Source organism: Melozone crissalis, unplaced genomic scaffold (assembly GCF_028551555.1).
Source record: "Melozone crissalis strain CALT ecotype California unplaced genomic scaffold, PUWL_Pcris_2 ptg000004l_1, whole genome shotgun sequence".
In the NCBI taxonomy this organism is placed as follows: Eukaryota; Metazoa; Chordata; class Aves; order Passeriformes; family Passerellidae; genus Melozone; species Melozone crissalis.
In genome coordinates, this window is record NW_026535782.1 from 30,920,693 (window position 1) to 30,933,388 (window position 12,696).

Sequence of the window (12,696 nt, forward strand, 5' to 3'; positions counted from 1 at the left end):
AATTCAGAACTTGGTTGCCCATGAATATAATATATCTAGAGCTGTTCTGCCATGTTCTAGTCATGCCTAGAAAATAGGAACTTACTGGTGCAATGGGCAGTTCCAAGCTATCAGCTGGGAAGGACCTGAGTTTTGTTTGTTGTGAGTCTATACGATCTCTCAGGTTTCCATATCTATCACTCTTCTGTATATGTTCTTTTCCTTATGTACCACCTTCAGCTTCAGAATTAGATGTAAGGCATCTACTTTGAACTGTTCTCAGAATACCAATAAAACCAATGTTTAGGAGAAATACGTAAGATCTCTCCTATTTCACTTCTCAATGCATGATGGTTTTTTAGACATCAGCTCCATTTTCAAATTCTTTTTCAGTCAAATACTAAGAGTGCATTGAGCATTACAATGGGCATCAGTCCCTTGACTTTCATTAGATTGAATGAACTGCTAAACTGTATTAAAAGAAAAAATGATATTTCCCATTAAATTGTGTTCCTGAGGAAGATATCTCTGAACCTAATTTCTATTACATTTACCCTCAGAAGAACAGGAACACTTACTAAATACTAATACATTAACTAAAAATATTTAGGGTCACAAATAGAGATGCACACAGTAAGCCAATCTGAAAAAAGGCAGCTATAGAGCACACACTTTGTACATTCTACAGTCACCAGCTCTCCTTGACTCCCTCACCTGAACAAACATGTATGAAAATCACTTAAGTGCTATAGTTTCCTCTAACCCATCAACCGTATTTTACTGTGTATTTCCGTCAGCCGGGTTTTATCCACACATCAGATCACAGCTACATAATAGAAAAGATTAAACTCTATCACATAATGACATGATTTCAAAAAGGGAACTTCACCACCAACCTTAACAATCTCATTAGCATTTCATTATTCTTAGGACATACTTACATGCAGCAAAAACATGCTGGAAACAGGACACTACCACAGTACATCTTCATAAAAGAAAATGCCAACTGATACTACCTCACTGATCTTCTCCCAGTCTGTCCACTATTTTATCTAAGAGAATTTAGCTTTATCATTGCAGATAACTAATGCAAGTTTGGAGAAGAAGGAATTTTTATGTTGCACAGAGCATCACAATTTGACTGGGGGTGGAGAGTAGGGGACACGTTTTTTCCCCAATCTGTTTTTTCACAAAGAAGGCAACAAATGGAAATTAACTGTAACAATCTTCTAAAGCCTGCAGCGACCTTTTCCCAGCTCTCAAAACAAACACTTGCAGCTTTACCAATATCAGCTTGTAAGAGTCAGTCATTCTTCTAGAAGAGATGTTTTTCCTTGGCTGGGAATATATCTTCTTTCCCTGTTTTTATTTTGTCACATGACTTGTTTTATCCTTCTGAAGTCCTCTTCTCATTTTCTTGAGTGGGTTGTATGATGTTTCATCTTCGCTTCCTTTTAATTCTACACCTCCAGTCAGCATTTCCTACTATTTAAATAAACACTTTGGATCCTGACAAAAACATCCCTTCACCTTATAGCATCTCAGTAAGATCAAACCCCATACCAGTTTGCATCATCAGTTTGCATGTGGTTTACCTCAGACCACAAGCTTTACCTTGTTGTTCAAAAATCCAAATTTCCAATTATTCTCCAAAGATCCATATCTGAATGTATCACTAGTAATATCACTTCCTACTCAATTAAAACCATAACTTGTAACCAAGCTGAAGGAGATAGGAGCCATCCCTGACATTTTTATTAGTGCGCTTTGCCTAAGTAATGTTTTGCTCTTTAGGATTAAAATGGGTTACAGCAAAAGAGTTTAGATTAAAAACTCACTAATAAATAAGAAATAGCTTCAGATGATCAAGCTATTAAGACTTTGGGAGAAGATGAATTAAAAACAACTGCTTTGAAACATACTTTCTGGCACTAACACCCTCAGATATCATGAAAGAACATGGAACAGTACCAAGTGGTTCAGGCTCATGAGCTGGGAGATGAACCATGGGACTCCACCACTGAACAGGCAGCTCTACTCAGCCAGGCTTCCAATCAGAAGTATAAGATATGTCTGAAAAGCAGCTTAGACTTTTTTTTTTAACCTGCATATCTATGCCAAGTGCTGCTGGCAAGCCAGGTCAGCTCAGTGATCCAAAAGAGAATAAAGCCTCCAAAGCCCCTGAAGGCTATTCTTACGCATATAGCTCCCACATTGGTGTGTGATCATTAGATAACACAAGGGAAGGTGGAGGAGGCAAAACCAAGGGAGGAAGTGAGTATCTGCCTGTTTCTGCAATAGTCTCAAGTTAGATCACTCTAATCATGTTGCCAAACTCCACTGAATTCTCTTGACTACCAGGCAGCATCCACAGCAGTCCCCCCAAGGCAATCAGAGCTGTAAGAAAACCACCAATCACTGAACACACAGATATCCAACTACAGGTTTGCAGGACTGTCTCGAAGTCCTCTGTCTATCAGACAAGGATCACTCATTTAGTCGTAATGGACTGTTACCAAAATAGGGAGATCCTGGGACAATGGTTTGCAAAGGCTTCAGCAAACAAGTTTGGCTGGGTTCACTTTCAGGTGTCTGGAGTCTGGAAGAACAGATGGGCGTCAGCAGCAAGCCTGTGGTTACACACAAGCCTGTTAAAGTCTGCTTTAAATGTTAGGGGAAGGAAGGGATATATAACATAGGAAACTTTGGGCAGAAAGGAAAAGTCGGTGTTTTACAGCAACAGAGTTGGTCAAGCTACTATTCTCTTCCTAAATAAGCTGAGGAGACTCTGAACTTGAGATGTTTTTCTGTTTCTGACTGTAATCATATGCTCCAGCCTTCAAAACCTCTTAAATAAAGAAGGCATATTTTGAAACTGGGCTAAGTCTTAGGATTAGTGTGGGTATCAAACAACAGGTATCAAACATGCTTCTCAAACATAAAAGCTACCTAAAAGAGTCAGTGCAAATATCCAGCTAACATCAAGCCCATCTCCAAACATAAGATCTCCAAGGAGAACTAAAGCAGAGCAAATACATGCTACTTTTCATATAATACCTTTCCAGCTACTGCTATAGACTTCCTCAATCAGATCCCATTTGTAGGTATGTATTCTGCCTTAATATTTTTTAATATTATCCATATTATCCATATCCACCCTCCATAGATTTGTCATCCCTTGAACCCATGAGGAATTTCAGTATCTCCAGCAACATTTGTCAAACTGCTTGTAATACCTACTGCATGAAGGTATGAAAATGCTATTCTTCCTTCAGCAGACATCTCTCTCCCCCTTCAGTTTTTGGGTGTTTTTTTGCAACAAAACTGTAACTGTCACTGACTTCATGTTAGTTTTGAAAAACATTTTTCTTATACTTCTTGGAAGATGCATCTTTCATTCTGGGTAAAATGAGAAAGCATTCTTATTTAAGTAGTAAAACTGCATAGTAGCCTCTGAACAGTTGCAAAAAAGGTTCAAAATACATCAACTACAAACTCACAACTAGGCAACCTACAAAGCCCACAAGAAAGTAATTTTTAACACAGACTAATTATTGAACAAAAGAGAAATTTCTGCTACTTCAGATTTTTCTTTATCTGGTGCAATACATAGCAGAGAAATAAAAAAGTAAGCATTTTAAAACTGTTTCTTAAATGCCACTTTTGCCCTCCCCCATTACTTATTTTGCATTCAAAAAAAGTTGTTTATTCCCTGATACTGAAATAATATATGAACTTTTCAACAACAGAAGAGATCTATCAGACAAAATAATTCATTATACACAAGAAAACAGTTGTATAAAGGTAAATTCAAGGATCCTACCCATTAAATAGCATCTTAAAGTGCACACAAATTTTCTGTTCAAGTCCTGTATTCAAGTTAGTTTCTTTTCACATAACTATAATTTTACAAAGCATTTCATGTTGACTTCTTAATTTAAACTAATACATTAGTGGAAAAAAAAACTTGCTTGGGTAAAGCTTTCTGTGTACAAAAAAAAAATGGAGAACAGAAAAGAGAACATACTATACAAAATCCACCTATTATGGAAACGTTGAAGAATTTTGATTTAAAACATGTTCATATTACAATTGCTTGCAAGGTGATTCACATAATCTTAGACTAGATGAACAGTAATCTAAATAGACAATTCTAAAATTAAAGTATTCAAAGAATTTCTAGTAAGCTGAAACACTCAATATTTACAAATGTCAGAAACAACAGAAGCAGTTGCCTTCCAGAAATTTTACTTTTACAGCAGGACTCCCCCTTTGCAAGCAGCTGACACATTGTTACACACTAAACCATGTTCTTTGCTGTATTTCAATTGAAGTGGCCTTCTATAAGACAAACATTTCTCAAAGTGGAAGATGCATTTTTTTAGAAGAGACAGGAAACACAGTCAAGACAAGATGGCAGTTCTGAAGGAGCAGGAAACTGAAATGGCACAGGACATACTGCTGAGAGAAGCTGTCACAGGAGTGGTGAGCCCAGGGGAGGATAACAGGGACAGGGAATACATCTGCAATGACAAGCCCACTGACCAGACAGTACAGAGCAAAATAAAATCCCAACAAGTGGGAGGCCATGCCACATATTCACTCAGCTCACTAGGAATTAGCATGGGACCAAGGCAAAAATATTGCTGAAGTGATGGCTCCCTGAGATATCCAGAGGTTTTTTTCAGAGAAGCTTCCTACCACCTCCATGTTCTGTACTTCTCACAGACCTCCAGCACATGGAGTGCACTCACTGAGGAACATCTGAGTAGCAGCAGGGACTACTTAAAAGTAAAGTGTACATTACAGGTCACATATAGACTTTATAGCAGCCTTCTTGTACCTAAAGGGGCCTATAGGAGAGCTGAAGAGGAACTTTTAACAAGAGCATGCAGAGACAGGAAAAGGGAAAATGCCTTCAAACTGAAAGAGGGAAGGTTTTGATTAGATATTAAGAAGAAACTATTCACATCTACAGGACAACCAAGGGATCAGGTGCACACAGCATGGGTTTAGGAAAGGCAGGTCCTACCTGACCAACCTGATCTCCCTTCTGTGACCAGATGACCATCAACTGGATGAGAAAAGCTGTGGATGTTGTCCACTGAGACTTCAGAAAAGCTTTTGACACTCTCTCTCAGCAGTCTCCTGAAGAAACTGGCTTCTCATGGCCTGGTCAGGCACACTCTTTGCTGGATAAAAAACTGTCTTGATAGACGCACCCAGAGAGTGGTGATGAACAAGTTACATCCAGCTGGGAGTTGGTGTTCCCCAGGGCTCTGCACTGGGGCCAGTCCTGTTTATTATCTTTATGGATGATATGGACAAGGGGATCTAGGACACCTTCAGTCAGTAAGTTCAGCAGGAGTGTTGATCTGCTGGAGGGCAGGAAGGCTCTGCAGAGGGCTCTGGGCAGGCTGGATCAGTAGGCCAAGGCCAACTGGATGAGGTTCAATAAGGCCAAGTACTGGGTCCTACACTTGGGTCCCAACAACCCCATGCAGTGCTACAGCCTGGGGACAGTGGCTGGGAACTGCCCAAGGGATAAAGCAGCTGGGAATGCTGGTGACAGTGGCTGAATGTGAGCCAGTTGTGCCCACATGGCTGAGAAGGCCAATGGCATCCTGGCCTGGATCAGCAATGGTGTGGCCAGCAGGAGCAGGGCAGGGATTGTGTCACACCTTGAGTCCTGTGTCTGGTTCTGGGCCCTTCACTGCAAGAAGGACATTGAGGTGCTGGAGAATGCCCAGAGAAGGGCAACAAGGCTGGGGAAGGGTCTGGAGCACAAGTCCTGTCAGGAGTGGCTGAGGGAGCTGGGGCTGTTTAGCCTGGAGAAAAGGAGGCTCAGGAGAGACCTCTCTCCACCTCCCTGAAAGAAGGCTGTAGCCAGGTGGGGGTTGGTCTCTTCTCCCTGCTAACAGGGACTGGATAAAAGGAAACAGCTTCAAGCTGAGCCAGGGAGGTTCAGGTTGGACATGAGGAAGAATTTTCTCACTGAAAAGGGCAGTTAAGCATTGGAACAGGCTGCCCAGAGAGGCTGTGGAGTCACCATCACTGGAAGCATTCAAGAAACAACAGGACAGGACAGCTTTATGGTCATGGTGGTGTTCAGTCAAAGGTTGGACTCAGTGATCTTGGAAGTGTTTTCCAACACAAATGATTTTATGGTGAAACACCAGAACAGTTTGCCCAGAGAAGTCGTAGATGCCCCACTCCTGGAATTGTTCAAGGCCAAGTTGAACACGGCTCTGGATACCCTGGTCTAGTTGTAGACATCCCTGCTCACTGCAGAGGGGTTGGACTAGTTGACCTATGAAAGGTCTCTGCCAACTCAAATACTCTGTAATTCTAGGATTAGAATTAAAATCTCCTAGTTCAGTTGCTTTCTTAAATATCATTTTAGATTTTGAGACATGCCAGCCTGAAATAATCTTTGCCATATTTGGATGATTTAAAAGAGTTGTGCTATCTCAATAAGTAAATTTCAACTAAGAGGCGGGCGGGCGGAAGGAAGGAAGGAAGGAAGGAAGGCAGGCAGGCAGGCAGGCCTAAGAAAACTTAAGATGGCAGCCGAAGAAGCAGAAACAAGATTGCCAAGTCCCCAGTTTGAGAAGCACTACAAAGCTGCGCAACAGGCGATGCACGGGAGGATGAGAAGGGGAAGCACAGGTCAGACTTTCCCCAGCCCTTTATTAATGAAGGTAGAAAACAACAGAACTCATTCCCTGAGTGTCTTCTCTATTGCACAAAAACAGGTGCTAAAAGTACAATATATCACATTCAGTCACAAACATGCACACACCCATTCTCATGCTTCCCAGGAATGCACCCTCACTAAAGGAGATGCTGCATCCAACACATACTATGGACTAAATAAAAACAAAATTTCTAATCTCTGGTATTTTATTGTATCATCCTTTCACCTTCCCCCACAGAATTCACAGAATCACTGGGTTGGAAGAGACCCTAAAGATCATGGAGTCCAACCCATGCCCTAACACCTCAACTAAACCATGGCACTGAGTGTCACATCCAATCTTTTCTTAAACATATCCAGGCATGGTGACTCCACCACCTCTCTGGGCAGACCATTCCAGAACTTTATCACCCCTTCTGTAAAAAACTTCTTCCTAATATCCAACCTGTATTCCCCTTGACGTAGCTTGAGACTGTGTTCTCTCGTTCTGTCAACTGCTGCCTGGTGAAAGAGACCAATCCCCACCTGACTATGGCCACCTTTCAGGAAGTTGTAGAGAGTGATAAGGTCACTCCTTTTCTCCGGGTTAAACAAGCCAAATTCCCTCAGTTGTTCCTCACAGGGTTTGTGTTCCAAGCTCCTCACCAGCCTCATTGCCTCCTCTGGCTCAAGCGTCTCAATGTCCTTCCCAAACTGAGGGGCCCAGAACTGGACACAGCACTCAGTTTTGCTTCAGCTGTAAATTGTGGTTTCTAGAATTCATTTTTGTAAATTATTTGAAGATGAGATTGTGGAGAAGCAGTCTGAAGAAGATCTAAACTCTATGGGCATCATCAGCTATAAATACTGCTCCACTCACATCAGGTTCCCCTTCTCAGCTGTATATGGAAATTTGTTTCAACAGCTTATCTTCAAAACTCCACGCACCTCAGAATCACTGCTCTTCCAACATCTTAGATTCTCACATCCCAAAGGACTACAGTTCAATAACCCCATTTCTCTAAAGGCTATCTATAGAAAATATGCAGAGTGGTTCTGCTCCAATCTGAGAGAACAAGAACCAGACAGATCTCAGATATTCAAGTCAATAGTGAAAAACTGTTCAGTGGACAAGGGACACTGCTCACTCTTTCCCAACTAAGTGCCTGTCGGCTGCAATGCCAAATCAAGATCATTTAACTAAACTTTTTCCTATTGTAGAATAAAGGCAGGTGTTTTACTTCCACTAAACTGTAGAAAGGCCTATATTATCTGAATATGCAGGGAAATTCTTTAGCCAAGTATAGTATAATAGTATGGCCAAGAAGTAAACACTTCCAGTACTCATGCAAGGGGGACAACAGCATCAAACATCAGCATAGCGTAGAAAAAGTTAGTGGCCACACAGTGCCCCAGGTTATACAAAGGATATACAAAGGATGTCCCTCTGTGAACATCTCAAAAAAAATTCCAGGGAAAATGATATACTAGAGTCTCCAGAATTTTTCACTTCTCTCCAGACTGCAGCAAGTAAAACTCTCAAACTCACAGAACGAACTCACAATTTTCATTTTTCACCACTGCAATTAGGACATAATTATATGATAGAATACCACTTTCTATTTTATCCAAATCTTACATTGGATCAGATGTCACAATGAGTTTGGTAAAATTAATGAATTTTATGTTTACCCAAAGGGTTTTAAAAAAGACTTTATTAACTGCTTAACTGCAACAACAGCGTGCTGAACAACATATGTCGCACATTTTCTCAAAAGAATAGTAATTTCAGGCTTGAACAGATAACCTATAAAAGTTTTAATTTTAGCACACCTTCAGTGGCCCTCAACAGACTTCAAAAATAGTAAAACCACTCCTGGAATTCAGTAGTGAGTAAGCTTTAACTAATACTGAAACGGGCATCCAGCTTTTATTGTAGGCTTTTGCTCCACAGCCAAAAGAACTAGTCAACTGTTCTATACCACAGCTGAAAAACAAGCGTTTCAAGACTGCAAATACAACTGTAAAACTTATCTCCTACACATAGACTTATCTCAGGATAATATTTCAGACTATTAATAAATGTAATTTGGAACATTGTCCCTGTACCTTCCCAGAAATCCTTCCTACAGAAAATAATAATATAAAGAAATAATCTGACAGTCATAAGCAGTCTTATGTTTGTTTTTATCTACCCAATATGCAATGTAAAAAAACTAGAAATAGAAAATGCAACACACAAAGTTATAGATGTAGCACACTTCACAATCAACACACAATATCAAAGCATTCTTCCTCACTACACATCCCAGAGGCAACTAAAAACACAACTTATGAATACCAACTGCTTCTATTGTCTCTCTAGCAATGTATGAGCAAAATACACAGATTTAAAAATAGAGGAAAAAGTCTTACTCTGCTATATCAAGATATCCACAGGAAGCAGCTGCATGTAGAGGTATCCAGCCTTCATTATCTGGTTGATTAATATTTGCTCCATTTTCCACCAGAAATTTCACCATATCTACGTTATCATCTATACAAGCCTAAAAAGAAAGAAAGAGTTAAGAAGTAAGTTCATATCAAAGCTGTTCTACAATGGATATCTTTAAGCAAAATCTTTGGGAGAAAACGTAAGTATTTTCAGTTCTGAGGAGGAAGTAGGGTTTCTTTGTTGGGGTCTGACAGCAAAACAGGAAGAATTTGAGAGATAAACAACAGGTGCTCCAGATCTATAAAACTTTTTAAATAAATGAGTTTAAATAGTTTAAAAAAGCAAAAAAATATTATTTTCTCAGGTAAATGCATTCTGGTTTTCTGATAAGCCCTCTACAATCCCCACTGAACCCTTATTCTCCAGTATAAAATGGTTCCTCAGGCCCGTCCCTTCATCCCAATAGCCACTTGAGTGGATATTAAAATTGAATAAACAGCTACACCATGAAGCAGAATTGTGACTAAGAGCAAGGGAAGCACTTTGAAAACAATACCATAATGTGATTTTACCTGTAATGTACATGAAACTGTGGGGTACCAGGGGATGCTGCATAATATTTTAACATCACCCTACCGTTTTCTACTGCAGTATATTCTATACCACCATAAATCTTATAACAGTCTATTAATCACTCCTGTTTATAAACTTATTTGAGTATCATTTAGGCAGTTGCAAAAATCTTGTCATCTGCCCACATCTGTTAATTACCAAGCAAACAGCGTTGCTCAGATGCAGAACTGCTGCCATTCTGCAGACCTCCATCTTGACTGACTCCTGTTTTGCCTTTCTTCTCTGTGTTCCAGTATTTTTCTCACAGGGTGCTCAGTGAGTTTTCCTGCCAACTTCTATCCTGCTGCCCTTAAAAGGGCAGAGCAACTGAGAGAAAAGTCCCTCTGCATTTCAGGGCAGCAAGAACTCCAAGCAGCTAGACCCCACAAGACTGGTATTAATTTTTCAGCTTAATAAATCAACAATGCTACATAGCCACATGGCTGAAATGAGAACCTCTACTCCTGAGCTCCTAAATCCTACTAGGGAATTATGCCTCTAATGAAATGTAACTAAGGTATAAATTTTACTTTTCAGAATACTTCTGAAAAATCCCCCAAATTACATTATGTTTCACTATAGAAAGAAAACAACTCGGATATCACTATTTAAGCAACTGCATGCTCAAAGATTAATTCTGAAGCTTTCCTCCATTCTGCAATGCTGAGGCAACAGCCACACCATGAGGAGAATGCTGCTGTCCAGTGTAAGGAGCCAAAGAAAACCAGTCACAAATCATCCTTCTTTAACTCCATTTGCTTTAGTTAGGTACAGCTAGACTGCAACTAGACTGCAATACACTGCTTGCATTATTTGTTTTCCAGTTAAAAACAAAACCCCATTCTTAAATGAAACCTTCCTTTTCAGGTATTCTTGAAAACTGACTTGAAAACTTTTTAGTCATATCCATCCCTAATAAAAACATTTCTTAACATGCTCCAACAATATAGACTGCAAGTTTGTCAACCATATTTGTCTTCAACTTCTCCCACTAATCAACAGTGTACAATGATTACACACTTATAACAAGCTCTGAAAGAAGAGAATCACCTCTTTTTGTAAGACTTAATTTTGTAACTTAGTGATAAAGAGTCCAAACACAAGACATGGTTAATCAGTTTAGGAGGAAAACAAATTCAAGAAACTCAGATGTCTACACTTAACAGAAATATCAACCATATATAGCCATATATCCAGTTTTTCTGGATATTCTATTTGTCCAACCACTGATATTCTATATCTATAATAATATTCACAATATAATTATAAGGAAAAATAAATTTATATCAGAAACATTTTTTCAAACACAGGTATTTGATTATTAAATTTTAATATGATGCATGCTTATCTTAAAATGAAAAAAAAATCATTACCTGTGAAAAAAGCTATCTTAAAACTGATTACTGCTATTAACCAAAAAACCCAAAAACCAACCAACAAAAAAACAAAAACCCCAAAACCAAAAACCCAACCATCTGATTGTGACACAACTCAACAATCCTCGCCTATTTTTCAAATACACATGAGAAAACCTGGCAAGACATAGTCATAAAAGTGCTGTTGCTAAGTGAATCAAAAGCTTACATATGCAGCACATTAAAAGACATATGACTAAGTGGCTAAAAATATTTGACCAAATTTGGGCAGTTTATTGTGCCATACATGGCAAGAATCAGGAGAGCTCAAATATACTTTTCAGGTATTATCAGAAACTGTACATTCATAACAACCAAAAATATTTTATTAAAAACTCGCTGTTGTCTCCAAAAAGATAATACCTATCTTAAGTCTAGTATAACAAATTGCAATTGATTCTATTGCTGAAAAACATTAATTGATTGCATCCTATGTCCCCACGTGCCCTTTTTGTTCTTAACAGAACTAGAGGCAGGTGTTAGATAGATCCTATCACTCTCAGCACTTTCCGTAGGAAAGGCACTCTCACTATCATCAGGTACCTTAAGACAGAAAGCCAAGAAACAAATGTTATAAAAGAAATTTTATCTAAATGTTTTTCCATTTCTCCTGCACTGTTCACTTCTAAAAGCAATATTTATCAAGTGTCAGAAGTGCCTCTGTTGTTAAAGACTGACATCTCAACCACAAAAGGAAAGCTTGTCAGAGCAGCATGATAAACTTAAAGCAGTAGTCACTGAACAGACTGCCCTTCTAGATCTCAGCCTGCAAGTTATTACAAAGGAAAAAGCAATGTACATGCAAGATGTAAATAACTAGAATTCCACTGATGCTGCAGTAACTCAGAAAGATAAATTCTCACTTTTATTTCTGTCCCAGAATCTGAACACAGCACACAGACAGCTGCAGGTCATCCTTTTGCACATCTCTTACAGCCCTTCCAAGATTCACCTGAGTTCTTCACAGTCTCTGCCCTTATGCCCAGTCTCTCCCTCCACGGCCCACATTCACACCTAGAGCACCGGTTACCACTCAGTGAAACCACAGGTCATCCTGAAGCTCCTTCCAAGTGCTTGCAAAACACATCTGCAGAGCACATACATGCAGAGCCAGCTCCTAGCGCAGGCAGAACACAGGAGCTCACACACAAGATACCCTTCATCCCATGAACTGCTTTCTGTCCCTCAACCCCATACCAACTGCAGAAAGGCATTTCCACATGAAGCACTCATTACCCTGCCAGATTTGACCCAGCAAACGGGCCTCAGAACGACAGCTGCCACTGCAATCATATAAACCTTGTTTCCTTTGAGAACCAATTTAGAAATTAGGCTAATCAGTCATAAAGTCAAAGCAAAGTTGAGAATACAAAGTCTGGTTACCTTTTCTGATAAGAAAAAGGAAGTACACTGAAGTCCAGAAAAGAAAACCACTTTCCATTTGTACAACAACCTGAAACTTGGACTGCAAAGACCAGCAAAAATCAACAGCACCTGGCTCCCACACAGACCAGTCCTAGGTAGGTCTAGCTTGTGCTGGAAACAACATTTTTACATTTTCCCATAAATACCCAAAAGGA

The 12,696-nt window shown here is 39.6% G+C and overlaps 1 protein-coding gene across 3 annotated transcripts in view; it reads right to left on the reverse strand.

Moving 5' to 3' along the window:
- The window catches only part of PPP1R12A (protein phosphatase 1 regulatory subunit 12A), a 112,710-nt gene that overhangs the window by 59,246 nt on the left and 40,768 nt on the right, over positions 1-12,696 (reverse strand). For all 3 annotated transcript variants that reach the window (XM_054271264.1, XM_054271254.1, XM_054271272.1), the window contains exon 2: positions 9,071-9,201. In XM_054271264.1, the coding sequence (XP_054127239.1) occupies positions 9,071-9,201 (131 nt within the window). The remainder of the gene's footprint in view (positions 1-9,070; positions 9,202-12,696) is intronic.